This window comes from Lolium rigidum, chromosome 2, assembly GCF_022539505.1.
Source record: "Lolium rigidum isolate FL_2022 chromosome 2, APGP_CSIRO_Lrig_0.1, whole genome shotgun sequence".
In the NCBI taxonomy this organism is placed as follows: domain Eukaryota; kingdom Viridiplantae; phylum Streptophyta; class Magnoliopsida; order Poales; family Poaceae; genus Lolium; species Lolium rigidum.
In genome coordinates this window covers 46723667-46742564 of record NC_061509.1, presented here as the reverse complement: position 1 = coordinate 46742564, position 18898 = coordinate 46723667, and the positions used below count along the sequence as shown (strand labels likewise).

General features: G+C 42.9%; 1 protein-coding gene across 1 annotated transcript in view; it reads right to left on the bottom strand.

Annotated features, from left to right (window-relative positions):
• LOC124689659 (tyrosine-sulfated glycopeptide receptor 1-like) overlaps nucleotides 1-15243 on the bottom strand; it is a 31996-nt gene extending 16753 nt beyond the window's left edge. The window contains exon 1 of the mRNA XM_047223152.1: nucleotides 13762-15243. Within this exon, the coding sequence (XP_047079108.1) occupies nucleotides 13762-15188 (1427 nt within the window). The 5' untranslated portion in view covers nucleotides 15189-15243. The remainder of the gene's footprint in view (nucleotides 1-13761) is intronic.
• Nucleotides 15244-18898: the final 3655 nt, after the last annotated feature.

Genomic DNA, 18898 nt, shown 5'->3' with positions numbered 1-18898 from the left:
GACCCATTTGCACCCACTGTTTTGGCTCCTTTAGGAATATTCTCTAAGTCCCAAACATTGTTGGTACTCATCGATCTCATTTCGTCTTCCATGGCCTCCACCCACTTTGATGAATCTGGGCTTCTCATGGCTTCTTCATATGAAGTGGGATCACCTTCCATATGAGCTGTTTACGTGTTGTAAACTTTGTAATCGATCGAAATGGCTGATTTTCTAGCTCTTGTAGACCTTCTAGGGACCACATTCTCTTGAGCATTCTGTTCCTCAACTTGTGGCTCAGCTTCTGGAGGTGGCTGTTGTTGCTCCCTTTCATGCTCAACAAATGGTTCATTCGGCTCCTGGCGGACATGTTCCGATTTTTCACTCATCGTTGTCATGGGTGGAGTCACAACAGGCGCTTGCACCACAATCGCAGGGATCGTCGGTACAGGTGCACATGGTAGCGCAAAAAATGGCTCATGAGTCATCGGATTAGGTGCATGCACCCTCTTCTCCTCAAGATCAATTTTCCGAGCTACCATGCTCCCCCTCATCATTTCGTCTTCTAAAAACACAGCATGTCTCGTTTCTACAAACTTTGTGTATTTCTCTGGACAGTAGAAACGATAACCTTTTGACTTTTCAGGATAGCCAATAAAATGGCAGCTGACTATTTTGGTATTTAACTTTGCGATATTTGGATTGAATACTTTGGCCTCAGCAGGGCTCTCCCACACTTTCAGGTGGTTTAGAGAAGGCACTCTCCCTATCCATAGCTCATACGGCGTTTTGGGCACCGATTTGCTTGGTACTCTTTTTAGAATGTGAATAGCGGTTTTTAACGCCTCAATCCACAATCCCAATGGTAGGGTGGAATAGCTCATCATATTGCGCACCATATCCATAAGGGTACGGTTGCGCCTTTCAGCTACCCCATTCTACTGAGGTTCGCCCGGCATCGAGTACTGGGCGACTATTCCAGTCTCCTGTAGAAACCTTGCAAAAGGTCCAGGGACTTGGCCATATGGAGTATGTCGACCATAGTACGCCCCTCCACGATCAGACTTGACTATCTTTATTCTTTTATCATGCTGAGTTTCAATTTCAGCTTTGAATATTTTGAATTTATCCAACGCTTCTGTTCTTTCTTTTATTGGATAAATATAACCATATCGGGAGTAATCATCCGTGAATGTTATGAACGAATCATAGCCATCCACACTTTTCACTGGAAATGGTCCACATATATCGGTGTGAATTATTTCTAGTGTTGTTGTGCTTCGATTTGCACCCTTTTTAATTTGCTTTACAAATTTTCCTTTAATGCAATAGATGCACTGTTCTATGTCTGAGAATTCTAATGGAGGAAGAATATCATTATTAACGAGTCTTTCTATTCCCCCCCCTCGAAATATGGCCTAGGCGACAGTGCCATAATTTCGATGATTCATCAGTTCTTTTTCTTTTCTTTCCTTCTTTTTCCGACGAGGGTATTTGTTCATTCATTTTACACACAGACAATACTTTTTCACGCAAGGACAATAAATAAAGCTCATCATGGAGTATAGCAAGCCCAACATAAGAATTATTACACCATATGGCACATTTGCCATGTCCAAAATAACATTGATAACTGTCTTTATCTAAGCGCGATACACTTATTAAATTTCTATGTATGGAAGGAACAAATAAGACATCTCTAAGCAGAATAGTCAAGCCATCAGCTAGCTCCAAGAGGACGTCGCCAATAGCTTCAACTTCAGCTTGAATTCCATTCGCAACTTCAATGCATCCTTCGCCTCTTTTCATAGTCCTCGTCAAATGGAATCCCTGTAAAGAATTTGCAACATGAACAGTTTCACCTGAGTCAATCCACCAAGTAGATTTCGAAAACTGTGTATATAGGGATTCATTTACAAAGGAAACTAAATTGTTACCTTTATTTGCCATTAATTCTTTCAGAAAAGCAGGGTAGTCTTTCTTGTAGTGCCCAGTCTTCTGACAGTGAAGACACTGATCTTTGTTCACTGGCAATGGCCTGTGCTGGAACTTGATGCTGCATTGGGGCTTTACCATATTGCTTTGAAGGAGAACCATTGTTGCTTGGTGTGAAGGGCCTTTTCTTATTGTCCTTCACATAATTGATGGTACCTCCATTCTGTGCCTTGAGTCTATCCTCCTCTTGCACACACATGGCAATGGTCTTTTCAATGTCCCATTTCTCAGGGCTCATGTTGTAATTGATGACAAAGTTGTCAAACTGTTGTGGCAATGAAGCCATCACCAAGTGAACCGAAGTGCGGGCTTCAGCTCCAGGTCGGCATCCATGGGCTTCGGCTTTGCGGCCAGGTTGCTCATCCTGAGGATGTGCTCCCTGATGCCATGTGCACCTCCAGTATACTTTTCTGCCATCAACTGCTTCAACAGCTGGGTTGCATATGTCTTTGAAGAACCAGTGAACTGGCTCTTTATCTTTTCTAAGTACTCCCCAGGGGAAGCACACTCTGTAATTGAGCCCACGATGGCGTTCTCAATTGTATTCTTTATTAATGCCATGCACTTTTTGTTGGCAGTCTGCCACTTTCTGTTCTCTAGGGTGTAGGACATCTCCACAGGAGCATGGTCCCTTTTCTTTTTAGCCCATGCATCATCAGTATCCCCGTCAGCTCTGACGGGGTCAGTAGGCTTGATGGGCTGCGGTGTGTCAACCACCCAGTCCACCTCAGCACGGACGAAGGCGAAATCCACCTTCTTCCTCCATTACGTGTAGTTATCCCCTCTAAGGGTGGGAACATCCTTGATGCAGCTCATCAAGTAGAACCCTCCCGAAAACCACAAAGAAGTGAGAACGAGTACAATTGCAAATTATAATCCAACGTTGGTCCGAATTAAAACATGCAACTCGTTAATGCAAATAAAACTATATCACCGTTGGGCAGAAATAGAGATAAATGCACATATCATTGCAACAAACCATGGTCATGTCATTAATAACGTTGGTCAAAAAATAACAGAACCATAATTGTCACAATAACTACTTTTCATTTAACTTTGAATTTTAACTATCATGTTGCATTTAAAAAAATGCTTCTTTTACTATTTGCAGCGGAAACTATGAATTTAAACTTTAAACTTTGAACTTTTCAGAGGCATTTCCTTTAGTTTTCATTTCTGAACAAATATTTCGTTGGTCCTATTTATTCAGGAAAAACTAGACAAAATTTTGGCCAAAAAAGACCCAAAACTGCCTAAATATGCCTCTGTAATTAATAAAACTGTAAAAAACAGCTGTTACTGTCGCGGCCCACGCGACCCGTACGCGCCGAGCGACGCGCAGCAACGCGTCGCCCACGCTGCTGCCAGACGCGGCCCGCACGCTGCGAGGCCTGCTAACGCAGCCTGGCCCGCGTCACCCACACTGCCCGCCACGCGGCCTGCCAAAACGCGGCCTCCACGCCGCGACGTGGCTCTATCCTGGCCGTCCGATTCGATCGACGGTCTGATGTCTACTCACGCTTCTTTTCTTGTAGACAGTGTTGGGCCTCCAAGAGCAGAGGTTTATAGAACAGCAGCAAGTTTTCCCTTAAGTGGATCACCCAAGGTTTATCGAACTCAGGGAGGAAGAGGTCAAAGATATCCCTCTCAAGCAACCCTGCAATCACGATACAAGAAGTCTCTTGTGTCCCCAACACACCTAATACACTTGTCTGATGTATAGGTGCACTAGTTCGGCGAAGAGATAGTAAAACACATGTGGTATAGATGGTGGTAATATTGCAGGAAGTAAAGATGCAGTAAAACGGTAAACAAGCGGTGCCAGAAAATAGCTTGCTGGCGTGGGAAGCAATTCTTTGTGGTGGAAACAAGGCCTAGGGATCCTACTTTCAATAGTGGACACTCTCAACATTGATCACATAATAAATAAGTTCTCTTCCTTTGTGCTACATATACTCTTGTTTGATAATGAACACCATTCGTTGCGTAGGGCTACAAGAGCACCTCAATGCCGGAGTTAACAAGCTCCACAACATTCGATATTCATGTTTAAGTAACCTTTAGAGCATAATAGATCTTTGCAATTTAAACCGAGTACTAACATAGCATACACACTGTCACCTTTACACTATGAAGGGGGAATAGATCACATCAATACTATCATAGTAATAATTAACTCCATAACCTACAAGAGATTATGATCATAATCTACGCCAAGGACTACACGATGCACACACTGTCACCATTACACCATGAAGGAGGAATAGACTACTTTAATAACATCACAAGAGTAGCACATAGACTAATAGTGATACAAAGCTCATCATATGGATCTCAATCATGCAAGCAATTCATGAGATCATTGTATTGGGGTACATGAGAGAGAGATTAACCACATAGCTACCGGTAGAGCCCTCAGCCCCGGTGGAGAACTACTCCCTCCTCATCATGGGAGCAGCAGCGTTGATGGAGATGGCGGTGGTGTCGATGGAGATGCCTTCCGAGGGCACTTCCCCGTCCCGGCGGCGTGCCGGAACAGAGAATTCTGTCCCCTGAATCTTGGCTTCACGATGGCGGCGGCTCTGGAACTTTTCTCGTATCGTGGCTTTTCCGTCTAGGGTTTTCGCGACGGAGTCCTTAAGTAGGCGGAAGGGCAGCATCGGAGGGGCCCTGGTGGACCCACACAGTAGGCGGGCACGCCCCAGGCCTTGGCCGCGCCGCCCTGGCGTGTGGGACCCCCTGGATCCCCTCTGGTCTCTCTCCGATGTTCTGGAAGCTTCGTGGAAAAATAAGATGCAGGTCGTTGATTTCGTCCAATTCCGAGAATATTTCCTTACTAGGATTTCTGAAACCAAAAACAGCAGAAAACAGGAACTAGCACTTCGGCATCTCGTCAATAGGTTAGTTCCGGAAAATGCATCAAAACGATATAAAGTGTGAACAAAACATGTAGGTATTGTCATAAAACTAGCATGGAACATAAGAAAATATAAATACGTTTGAGACGTATCAAGCATCCCCAAGCTTAGTTCCTACTCGCCCTCGAGTAGGTAAACGATAACAAGGATAATTTCTGAAGTGACATGCTACCAACATAATCTTGATCAACAATATTGTAAAGCATATGAGATGAATGAAGTGATTCAAAGCAATGGTAAAGATGATGATTAAACAAGCTGAATCATATAGCAAAGACTTTTCATGAATAGTACTTTCAAGACAAGCATCAATAAGTCTTGCATAAGAGTTAACTCATAAAGCAATAGATTCAAAGTAGAAGGCATTGAAGCAACACAAAGGATGATTAAGTTTCAGCAATTGCTTTGACCTTGTAACATGTATATCTCATGGATAGTTGTCAACATAAAGCAATATAACAAGTGCAATAGGTAAACATGTAAGAATCAATGAACACAGTTGACACAAGTGTTTGCTTCTAAGATAGAGAGAAGTAGGTAAACTGACTCAACATAAAGTAGAAGAATGGCCCTTCGCAGAGGGAAGCATGGATTACTATTTTTGTGCTAGAGCTTTTATTTTGAAAACATAGAAACAATTTTGTCAACGGTAGTAATAATCAATATGTGTTATGCATAATACATCTTATAAGTTGCAAGTCTCATGCATAGAATACCAATAGTGCCCGCACCTTGTCCTAATTAGCTTGGATTAACACGGATTATCATTGCATAACATATGTTTCAACCAAGTGTCACAAAGGGGTACCTCTATGCCGCCTGTACAAGGGTCTAAGGAGAAAGTTTGCATTGGATTTCTCGTTTTTGATCATTCTCAACTTAGACACCCATACCGGGACAACATAGACAACAAATAATGGACTCCTCTTTTTAATGCTTAAGCATTTAACAACAAATAATATTCTCATAAGAGATTGAGGATTGGTGTCCAAACTGAAACTTCCACCATGATTCATGGCTTTAGTTAGCGGCCCAATGTTCTTCTCTAACAATATGCATACTCAAACCATTTGATCATGAAAATCTCCCTTACTTCAGACAAGACGAACATGCATAGCAACTCACATGATATTCAGCAAAGGTAAAAGTTGATGGCGTCCCCAGGAACATGGTTATCGCTCAACAAGCAACTTATAAGAAATAAGATACATAAGTACATATTCAATACCACAATAGTTTTTAAGCTATTTTTCCCATGAGCTATATATTGCAAAGACAAAGAATGGAATTTTAAAGGTAGCACTCAAGCAATTTACTTTGGAATGGCAGAAAAATACCATGTAATAGATAGGTATGGTGGACACAAATGGCATAGGTTTTGGCTCAAGGATTTTGGATGCACGAGAAGAATTCCTCTCAATACAAGGCTAGGCTAGCAAGGTTGTTTGAAGCAAACTCAACTATAAACCGGTACAACAAAACTCACATATGAACATATTGTAAGCATTATAAGACTCTACACTGTCTTCCTTGTTGCTCAAACACTTCACCAGAAAATATCTAGACCTTAGAGAGACCAATCATGCAAACCAAATTTTAACAAGCTCTATGTAGTTCTTCATTAATAGGTGCAAAGTACATGATGCAAGAGCTTAAACATGATCTATATGAGCACAACAATTGCCAAGTATCAAATTATTCAAGACCATATACCAATTAACACATGAAGCATTTTTCTGTTTCCAACATTATAACAATGAACGAAGCAGTTTCAACCTTCGCCATGAACATTAAAAGTAAAGCTAAGAACACATGTGTTCATATGAACGAGCGGAGCGTGTCTCTCTCCCACACAAGCATGAATTTATTCAGAGAATGAAAAATAACAAAACGAAAATAAAAGCACACAGACGCTCCAAGTAAAGTACATAAGATGTGACCGAATAAAAATATAGTTTCAAGAGAAGAAACCTGATAAGTTGTCGATGAAGAAGGGATGCCTTGGGCATCCCCAAGCTTAGATGCTTGAGTCTTCTTGAAATATGCAGGGATGAACCACGGGGGCATCCCCAAGTTTAGACTTTTCACTCTTCTTGATCATAGTATATCATCCTCCTCTCTTGACCCTTGAAAACTTCCTCCACACCAAACTCGAAACAAACTCATTAGAGGGTTAGTGCGTAATAAAAAATTCACATGTTCAGAGGTGACACAATCATTCTTAACACTTCTGGACATTGCCCAAAGCTTCTGAAAGTTAATGGAACAAAGAAATCCATCCAACATAGCAAAAGAGGCAATGCGAAATAAAAGGCAGAATCTGTCAAAACAGAACAGTCCGTAAAGACGAATTTGTCTGGGGCACTTAACTTGCTCAGATGAAAAAGCTCAAATTGAATGAAAGTTGCGTACATATCTGAGGATCACGCACGTAAATTGGCATATTTTTCTGAGTTACCTACAGAGAACCCTGCCCAAATTCGTGACAGACAGAAATCTGTTTCTGCGCAGTAATCCAAATCTAGTATCAACTCTACTATTAAAGACTTTACTTGGCACAACAATGCAATAAAATAAAGATAAGGAGAGGTTGCTACAGTAGTAACAACTTCCAAGACTCAAATATAAAACAAAAATGCTGTAGTAAAATAAACACATGGGTTATCTCCCAAGAAGTTCTTTCTTTATAGCCATTAAGATGGGCTCAGTAATTTCAATGATGCACTCGCAAGAAATAAGAGTTGAAGCAAAAGAGAGCATCAAGAAGCAAATTCAAAACACATTTGAGCCTAACCCACTTCCTATGCATAGGAATCTTGTAAATAAACAAATTCATGAAGCATAATGCAACAAGCATAGAAAGGCAACACAAGCGCAACTTCAAGATTCTCAACATAAAGAGGGGAAACTTAATATTATTAAGATGCATATAACCATATTTCCCTCTCTCATAATAACTTTCAGTAGCATCTTGAACAAACTCAACAATATAACTATCACATACAACATTCTTGTCATGAGCTATATGCATAAAATTATTACTCTCCACATAAGCATAATCAATTTATTAGTTGTAGTGGGAGAAAATTCAACAAACTAGCTATCATTATTATTCTCATCAAGTGTAGGAGGCATATTATAGTCATAGTAAAATTTACTCTCCATAGTAGGCGGCACCAAAAGACCACTATCATTATAATCATCATAAATAGGAGGCATATCATATATAATCAACATAAACTTTCTCCTCAATACCCGGAGGACTGAAGAGATCATTTTCATCAAAACCGACCTCCCCAAGCTTAAATTCTTCCATAGCATTATCAACAATGGTGTTCATACTAATAACATTGCTACTAGCATGCAAATAAGATTCCATAGGTTTTTTAATTTTCGCAGCAAACAATTCTATCTCAGGGAAAAGATTAAAAAGCTCACAGTTGCTTTCCATTATGCCTAACTAGTGAACAAGAAACAAAAAGATGCAATTGCAGGATCTAAAGGAAATAGCTTCGAGCACTTACCACGGCAACAGAAAATAACTTAGTTACCTGGGACCGGTGTGTGAGTGCCTTTTACCTTTCCTCCCCGGAAACGGCGCCAGAAAATAGTCTTGATGTCTACTCACGCTTCTTTTCCTGTAGACAACGTTGGGCCTCCAAGAGCAGAGGTTTGTAGAACAGCAGCAAGTTTTCCCTTAAGTGGATCACCCAAGGTTTATCGAACTCAGGGAGGAAGAGGTCAAAGATATCCCTCTCAAGCAACCACTGCAATCACGATACAAGAAGTCTCTTGTGTCCCCAACACACCTAATACACTTGTCGATGTATAGGTGCACTAGTTCGGCGAAGAGATAGTAAAACACATGTGGTATAGATGGTGGTAATATTGCAGGAAGTAAAGATGCAGTAAAACAGTAAACAAGCGGTGCCAGAAAATAGCTTGCTGGCGTGGGAAGCAATTCTTTGTGGTGGAAACAAGTCCTAGGGATCCTACTTTCACTAGTGGACACTCTCAACATTGATCACATAATAAATAAGTTCTCTTCCTTTGTGCTACATATACTCTTGTTTGATAATGAACACCATTCGTTGCGTAGGGCTACAAGAGCACCTCAATGCCGGAGTTAACAAGCTCCATAACATTCGATATTCATGTTTAAGTAACCTTTAGAGCATAATAGATCTTTGCAATTTAAACCGAGTACTAACATAGCATACACACTGTCACCTTTACACTATGAAGGGGGAATAGATCACATCAATACTATCATAGTAATAATTAACTCCATAACCTACAAGAGATTATGATCATAATCTACGCCAAGAACTACACGATGCACACATTGTCACCATTACACCATGAAGGAGGAATAGACTACTTTAATAACATCACAAGAGTAGCACATAGACTAATAGTGATACAAAGCTCATCATATGGATCTCAATCATGCAAGCAATTCATGAGATCATTGTATTGGGGTACATGAGAAAGAGATTAACCACATAGCTACCGGTAGAGCCCTCAGCCCCGGTGGAGAACTACTCCCTCCTCATCATGGGAGCAGCAGCGTTGATGGAGATGGCGGTGGTGTCGATGGAGATGCCTTCCGGGGGCACTTCCCCGTCCCGGCGGTGTGCCGAAACAGAGAATTCTGTCCCCCGAATCTTGGCTTCGCGATGGCGGCGGCTCTAGAACTTTTCTCGTATCGTGGCTTTTCCGTCTAGGGTTTTCGCAACGGAGTCCTTAAGTAGGCGGAAGGGCCGCCTCGGAGGGGCCCTGGTGGACCCACATAGTAGGGGGGCGCGCCCCAGGCCTTGGCCACGCCGCCCTGGCGTGTCGGGCCCCCTGGCTCCCCTCTGGTCTCTCTCCGGTGTTCTGGAAGCTTCATGGAAAAATAAGATGTTGGGCGTTGATTTCGTCCAATTTTGAGAATATTTCCTTACTAGGATTTCTGAAACCAAAAACAGCAGAAAACAGGAACTGGCACTTCGGCATCTCGTCAATAGGTTAGTTCCGAAAATGCATCAAAACGATATAAAGTGTGAACAAAACATGTAGGTATTGTCATAAAACTAGCATGGAACATAAGAAATTATAGATACGTTTGAGACGTATCACGGTCCAGCACTCACTTCGGCCGGTATAAAAACTACAAAACCGGCAGAAAACCCTAACCCTAAAGCATTTCCCCCCGACCATCTCTCTGGCCTCTCTGTCCGGCGGCGGCGGAGAGGTTCCTCCCGCGCGCTCGCGCAGCCCGGCGGCTCGCCGTCGACGGCAGCACGCAGCCCCGCCCCGCTCGCCCCACAGCAATCTCCCATCGCTGTGTGGTGGCGGCGGCTAGGCGACGCGCTGCTCGGCCCTTCCCTTTTCTTGACCGAGGCAGGTGGTGGCGCCCCCCTGGTTTTCTTGCCGGTGTGTGCGTTCACCCGAGGGTGAGCGCATCGCCGTCAAGATGACCGGAGGCGGTGCCCTGTACTTTGCCAGCGACGTGCAACACTGCAACACGGTAAGCACGGTAAGATCTTTTCTTTGCCCCCAGCCTGCATGCAAGTGGGAGTAGCCCTTCTTCCCGATGCCTCGGCTTGCCGATGCGCATCGGGATCGAGAGGGGCGGCGCGGCCTTGCGGCGGCACGAACTTTGCCGGCGAGCCCGAGGGTCTCGGCCGGTTGCACTTTTCTTTTTGGTTGGAGGAAAGCCAGGGTTTACTTTTGATTTCTTTTCTACCCGAAAAACCATAAGATCTACTCACTAGTACTGCTCTGATACCAATGTTAAGATGCTAGGATCATCTAGGGTAGATCTAATGCGGGTAGGTACTGTGGCTTTGCATATGACTTCGTATCTGAGAGAGAAGGAGAGGGATGGGGCATACCTTCTCCCTTCGAGGAGGATGAACCATCGGACGTCGACATGGTGGCGACGACGGTGGCGTGAGCGTGCGGTGGCGGCGGTGGCAGAGCTTCCCGTCGGCACGCGCTAGAACCCTAGATCGGTAGGGATATCGGTGGGGCGAGCAGCGCGTCGGTCGAACCTCGTACCGCGTGCGTCCAGCCCCCACATCTCTTTATAGCGCGGCGACATGGGCCCACCAACCATAGACGCGGTTGGGCGCCCCCGATCAGGGCGCGTACGAGGTCAAAGGCTCGTTATCGATCCGTTGGGATCGATACCGTGGAGATCATCCTAACAGGGAACGCATGGTGATGGGATTGTTAATTATAGTTTAGTATTACATCAGTTGAATAATTGGTGTTACCAATTACATGTCCTTTTCCGTGCTTGTTTCGTTTAGTTTTTGGATGATGATGTGGTGATGCTAGCTGCACTGTATCACTATTATTACAAAGAAGATGTTGCACTCCATCATTAATAATTGTAGAAGTATTTAATGATATTCCTCTTCTGTTTGAGAGAAAGCAGCAAGTGGCTGGCATCCTACAAAAATAATGCTGCCAGAAATTGCGAAAGCATCGTGTACAGTGCTCATTCAAGAACTTGTTTAACATGTTTCGGGGACTCTAAAAGATCTGAAAATAAATACACACATACATATACACATTATGAAGGTACATAACAAAATCGGAAAATTATGTTGTATTTTGGGCTATACAAAAAAGATGGATTTCTGACAAAAAATGGAGTTTTCTATCCCTATTTATAGCCGAAAGAATTTTCTTGTATCTCACACGCGAATAGAGAACGCGTAGTAGATTGATCCTATTCTTCCGTGTAGGTGATAATTCGTAAAGGAGTCGCAAACGATGATTCAAACCATGCATTCAAAGTAAAATTGAAATTTATCATCATGAAACATGTTTTTGGTGAAGATTGTCACGAGTGATAGCCGTAAAAACGAGCTTTGATTCCGATGCTTGATTCAAAAGATATTTCATTTTCCTATTCAACTCTAAAAAAAAGAGCATCCACACCATTGCTCGAGATGACTCTCTACCGAGTGGTGTATGAGGATTGATGAGGGTACACCGTACACATGATGGAGAGAACTCCCCAAGGCATGTCATTTGGCATAGGAGATACCTGAAAACTAACCTCTTCAGGATGGCACCTTTTCGTAAATAACTGTTTTGATTTTAAAAGAAATATATATACCATCACACATCAGTCTAAGAGACGCGGTAGCCACCCACATAAAATAAATATGCAATGTTCTTCTTTTTAGCAAGCCTGGTATTTGCTAGATTGGTATTTTTTTCCAAGCTCACTTATCAAACTCCTTTTTTTAAGGGGAGACGCTTCTTTTTTTCAAAGGAAGCTACACATAAAGAGAAAATAAGTAATTGCACTTGTTCAGCCCGGCCCGCTTCAGTGCATCCTACTATCGTTCGAAGCCCAACAAAACTCCACTTAACAGCTTAGGAGAAAAAACTAAGTAATTCCTCACACGAGGCTGCTCGGCGCGGCGGTGCCGCCCTCCTCCGGCGGCCGTGAACTGCGCTCTGCCAGGACAGCTCCCCCGCTAGGGTGAGACTTCCATTCGCAGTGTTCAGGCTCGGAGTTCTACACGCGCGCCCGGCAGACGGGTACCTGACGATAGAGCAGTACGCTCCCGAGGTACACAGATCGTCTTGCCGAAAACCTCTGAAATGCAATCCTTGCGAAATCTGTCCAGTCGAAGTGCGCTCCCGCCTCCCTTATGAGATCTATTCAATTGCTGCAGTTACTCTAGCAACTGCCGTCTATTTGTAAGACATTCTGTGATGGGTTTTCAGGGTGAAACTGTTCGGGGAGAAGATTGTCATAATAGGTAGGTAAACATGAGTAGGACTGCCTAAAAACCTTGATAAAACAAAATAATGAGACCAAAGTACTAGCACCCCTTATACACGAAATACACTGGTTTACCCATTGTTTTTTTTAAGGAACTCGTGAGCTTTATTGATTAGGCAATAGAATTCTTACAATCTTCAGTGATCTCCACCAGAACGCAGTCTGGGGTAGAACCACTTAACACACCATTTATAGGCAATAGAGTTCTTACAATCTTCAGTGATCTCCACCAGAACGCAGTCTGGGGTAGAACCACTTAACACACCCTTATTACCGTTTTTTGCCTAAGGCATGTGCTACTCTAGTGCTCACGCGGACTATCGCCTAGTTCTAAGAAAAAACCTTGACAAGAATATCTGATCATACATCACACCTATACCGAGGAACGCACTGAAGGCAATCACAAAGACGGTCTTTTCTTCTGTTGTAAGAATAGTATCCCGAGATGCTTCTGTTGTAAGAGTAGTATCTGGAGGGGCATCTGATAAATCACAGCTGTGACTGAGAATACGGCCACATAGCTTTGTATTCCCATCGAAGCTAGAAGTTGAAAATGTGTTGAACTGGCCTCCAGATGGAATAGGACCTTCCAGGTCATTGTTAGAGATGTTGAATTCTGAAAGGAAGTGCAGCATGCTCAATGCAGCTGGGATTGAACCTGTGAGATTGTTTCTCGACAAGTCTAGCACCTGCAAGTTTTTGAGATTACCTATCTGTTCTGGTATCTGTCCTGTTAAATCATTGAAGCTCAGATTGAGTGAAAAGAGGGCTTTCAACAGACCGATTTCCATGGAGATCTCACCAGTGAATTTATTATCGCTTAGATCCAGCACTTTAGGGAAAGCAATGGGTACGCGATATTCAAGTGATGCACCTGTATAAAGAGGCAGCTCGAAGAGCCTTGGATCTAGATGGGCTTCAGTCTTCTCTGACTTCAGCATTGGCATATCCATCAGTGTTATTGGAATTACCCCTGTGAGATTGTTACTTGATATATCTAGATAGAATAGTTTGCTCAGGGTTTGAATCCATGTTGGTATTGATCCCTCGAGTTGATTGTTTGATAAGAATAACGCCTCTAAATTTCCAAGCGTTGATATCCAAAGAGGTATTTTACCGAGCAATTGACATCCTTCAATACCCAAAACCTGAAGATTCTCAAAACCATCAATTATATCATCCTCTGGTATGGACTCATTCTTGAAGTTGCCACCAATAAGAAGGGTGGTGAGGTTCTTGGAGCTACTAAGTATCTGGAGTGCACTTGTGATATTTTCCATACTATTTTTAGCAAGTGATAGGAATGCCAGGGACTTCAGATTGCCTATTGTTTCTGACAACTGGCCATGGAACTTATTGGAAGATAGCCGCAGTGCAATTAGATTGCTGCATGAGTAAATGCTTTCCGGAATTTTACCACTGAAACTGTTGCGCATAAGATCTAAAGTTTTTAGATTGGGTAGGTTCGAGAAATTGACCTTCACGAGTTCTCCACTGAAACTGTTGCTCTTTAAGTCAATGGTTAGGAGATTTCTGCAGTTGCTCAGAGTTGATGGCAGCTCTCCAGACATGTTATTGTTGTTCAAATAGAGCTCCTCCAGTCTCTGAAGGTAGCCTATGGATTCCGGAATCTTGCCACTGAAATTGTTCTCTCCAAGATCAAGGGTTGTCAGATTATTCAGTTTGAGAATATGTGCACCTTCAAGTGTTCCTTGTAATTCATTCTTGGGAAAGGAGAGGCACTCCAACGAGTTAGCATTAAAAAGTTCATCTGGCAGAGTCCCACTGAGGTTGTTGCGGCCAGCCTTCAGCACTATTAGTCTGGAACAGCTACCCAGTCCAGGTGGAATTCTTCCACTGAACTGGTTGAAACAGAGGTCCAGAACCGCAAAGGATGACGAGCTATTGCAGAATTCACTTGGTATTGGTCCTGTAAAGCTGTTATTGCTGGCATTCAGTGCTATAAGATTCTCCATTGCCTTCCATGTTGTGGTTGGTAACGTTCCTGTAAGTAAGTTGCTTGAGATATTCAGTACCTGCAGAGGCCGGGCAGGGGTTGAAGATGACAACTCCTGCAAGTGTCCCTCAAGTTGATTAAAGCTGACATCTATGATGATGATGCTGCCTGAAACCATCAATTCCTGTGGTAGGCCACCTGATAGAAGATTGTTTGACAGGTTGAGGCGCAGCAGTCCAGTGAGGTTCCCAAGAGAAGGTGTGATGTGTCCCTGAAGACCCCTGGAAGCCAGCAAGACATCCGTAACAATTTTATCTCTGCTACATGTGATACCTTCCCACTGGCAGCAATCTGTGCCATGCTGCCAGGACGCAGTGAGGCCACCGTTTTGTGAGAGCCCGACGAGGAACTGGAGGAGGGAGCGCTTCTCCTGCTCCGTGCAGGAACTGCTAGGAGATGCTAAGGAAACCAGCAGCACAAGAGCAAGGCCAAGAAAAGGTAAATTTCTGTTGTATTTCATGCATGAAAAGTGGAGTGGCTGCATGGTTTTCTGAAGAAACTAGCATGGAAACCAGAGCTTAAGTTTTGCTCTGACTGGGCAAAACATCAATGGTCTAATCAAGAAAGAGCATGGGTTGAGAGAAAGATACTGCGCCTGCTTCCATTTTGTTTTGTCCCTTGTAGTCCTAGTCACCACAAAGAAAACTGGGGTCAAGAAAATTGGATTTTACACTACTGCCCCCCCAGCCCATCAGCAGCTTCCTAGTTCACACGCTGACGTTTCAGTGTTCCACTATGGGCTGCCAGCTATAATATACTAAGGCAATTGTCCAATTTCCTTAATACTGGACGTACAATTATCTTCCCTAGCTAGTCATCCTTGACTCTATTGTTATTGAGTTTTAACAACATGCCTTAATTTACTTGACCTGACATCACTTCTTTTAGCGTTTTCACTAAACAAACCAAACCTCTTCCCACTAACACTGACCAAAATATTATTTCCTGATGCATCCTTCTCCCCTTTGGTGAACAGGAAAATGCGCTTATTTGAGAAATAAGAGACTTGCGAGTACTCGATCTGAGATGTAGCTTACGGGAAGATCAAACGGAAAGGGGCTAGATGGGGAGCAATTATGAACGTCTCGATCAGTGTGTAGACAAGGCCAAGTGGAGGGAAATAAGAAGTGCAATTTTCTAGCTTAATGGATGTGGGTATTCAGTGGTCTCTTCCATCTTGACCTGGAGCGTTTACTTCCTCTTCAGTTATCACGCGGGCATCATCCCATGGATACATTTGGTGCTCTTTTTGATTCTCCTGCCTCCACTGGAGCACTACTATGGACGCTTTTTGGCTATCATGAATTAGGAAGCGGTTCAAGTACATTGGGGTTGCGTGTGAGGGCTGGCAGTGTTGGCACTTGGTTCTGATGCTTTGTGTAGATAGACCGGCGAGGCAGCGCTACTAATTAGTCCACTTGAGTAGTCCTGTTTAAATATTTTTGAGTAATTGTACGTTGTTATGTTTCTGTGGATGATGCTGTTTTGATGTTTGTTAGTTTTTAGAGAAAAAGGCCGAAGCCCTGCTATTTATTTTTCTCCAACCGGGCTTCCACCCATTTCCATTGTATTCAATGGAAATACCAAGTTCAAAAGTAAATACAACAAAGAAAAGGGGTAGGGAAAAGGAAGCGAGTTCGTGCAGTATCAGGAAATCCACTGTGGATAAATCCATTATGGGGCAAAAACCTGATACCACAAACCAAACCTCAGTCACAAGACCAAAAGGGGATTACACAGGCCTAAGGAAGTTCAAAAGCTCCCAGACAACGAAAGGAAACTACAAGGGACATAGTCACTACAGAGTTTTCCGTTGCTCCAGTTCTCCGAAAGTCCAACAGCATCATGGAGCATTGATCAGCAGCATCGGCCTGTTTCCAGCAGCAGCGGATGATGTGGAGAAGATGATAGTCGCAGAATGCATCAGCTTCTTGGCTCCTCCGGCCAGCTGATCCCTGTCCGCCTCCTTCTGAAGACCTGTCCAGTATAATAACAGCAAAACAGAGCAGAAGATGATCTCACTAGGGGATCTCAAAGTATGTTTCTCGAATGTAACTTTATTTCTCACAGACCAAATCGCCCAACATATGGCGGTAATAAGAACAACATAGAGGCGTTCCATACGGGGAATAAAAGAGTGAAACCAAGCCATAACTTGCCAAAACGAATTAGGCACACAACGAGCACCAATAGCATTACCCAAAACTCCCCAGACAACTTTCGAAATATGGCATTTGAAAAAGAGATGGTTATTCGTCTCCACTTGATTGTAAAAGGAGCATAAGGGAGATTTAGGCCAGTTCCTTTTCCTCAAATTTTTCCTAGTGAGTAATGCATCCTAACCAAGTTTCCACATGAAATTTTTGATTTTGAGAGGAATTTTAGATTTCCAAATCCACTTGTTATGCGAACCAGCAAGGTTTCTTTCGAGCCAAGTATAAACAGATTTGGTCGAGAATAACGCATTCTTATTCAAGGACCAGGAGACCCAATCATCATTGTTTGATAAACGGATGGAGTTCACTAACTCAACCATAGAAGTCCATTGAGCCAGAATATCCCCTCGCAAATGCCTACGGAATGGAATGTCGAAATTAATCTCAATACATTGCTTAACCGAGCAGTTTTGGAGTTGACACAAGTCATAGAGCGCAGGGAATTGATCGCTATAAGGTGGATTATCTAAAATGGGATCCTTCCCAAGCCTAGTGATCTTGCCATTACCCAAGTTGACAAGTCTACCAGCAAAATAGGAATCTTTAACTTTCAAAAGCGCTTTCCAGTAAGGGGAATCGTTAAACCTAGCCGTGATGTCGGCCACTGTTTTATTTCGCATGAATTTAGCCCGGACAATATCTTGCCAGAGGCCACTTTGAGTTTCAATTTTCCACCACCATTTACAAAGGAGGCTAATGTTTTGTCTCCTCATGTCTTTTATACCAAGTCCACCTTTCTTTTTCGATCTACAAACTCTACTCCATTTGACCATATAATACCCTCTTTTCTATTTTTTACCGTGCCAAAAAAACCGTCTTCTATGTTTATCCAAACGCTCAATAAAAGTTTTGTTTAAGAGGAACATAGCCATGATATATGAGGGAAGGTTTGACAAGAAAGCATCTACAAGGGTTAATCTCCCTCCCGAGGAGGATGCACTACCCTTCCAGGCATCAAGCTTTTTGATAAAGTTTCTATCAACAAAATGCAAATCGGAGTTTTTCAAACATCTAAAGGAGACCGGAACTCCCAAATATTTCATGGGCAGGGTACCAACTTGACAACCAAACATGGTTGAGTAGTGAGCAGCAATATCATTGTCACCACCAATGAGAAACAACTCACTCTTCTGGAAGTTTATTTTGAGGCTGGACATAAGCTCGAATAAGTAAAGAAGGAGTTTAAGATTCAGCGCTTTCTCAGGGTCATGAGAAATACAAAGGTCGGTGTCGTCCGCATATTTCATAATCGCTACCCCTTTATCAATCAGATCAGGGGAAAGGCCAACAATTAGACCATTGTTTTGAGCTTCAACTACCATCTTAGTTAAGCATTGGACAACGGAATTAAAGAGAAAAGGAGAAAGCGGGTCTCCTTGTCTTACCCCCTTCGCACTTTGGAAATAGGGGGCCATCACATTATTTATTTTAACCGAGACTGTACCATTTTGCAAAATTTGCTCGAGTCTCTTACACCAAAAATCACCAAACCCATAGCTTTTTGACAATTGATAAGGAAGTCCCAATTCACCTTATCTAAGGCTTTCTCGAAATCAAGCTTGAGGATAATCCCCATGTGCTTTTTAATGTGAGTGTGATGCATTATCTCATGAAGGGACGTAATACCGTCAACAATGTTCCTATTCTTCATAAAGGCATTTTGATGGATACTAATGAGCTTAATTACCCAAGAAGGGTTCGACTGTAATTGTTAACACTTTTGTAAGGAGCTTATAAATGCACCTTAGGGGGCAAATGGGTCTATATTGACTTATCTTATTCGCCTCGGAAATTTTGGGGAGCAGGGTAATAATGCCATAGTTGAGTCTTTGGACATCCAGATTTCTAGCATGGAAAACATAGAATAGATTCATAATATCATTTTTTACAATGTCCCAACAGTGTTGGTAGAATTCTAGAGGACTGTTGTCAGGGCCAGGTGCTTTGTTTTTTTTCTTAGAGAAAAGGGCTTCCTTGA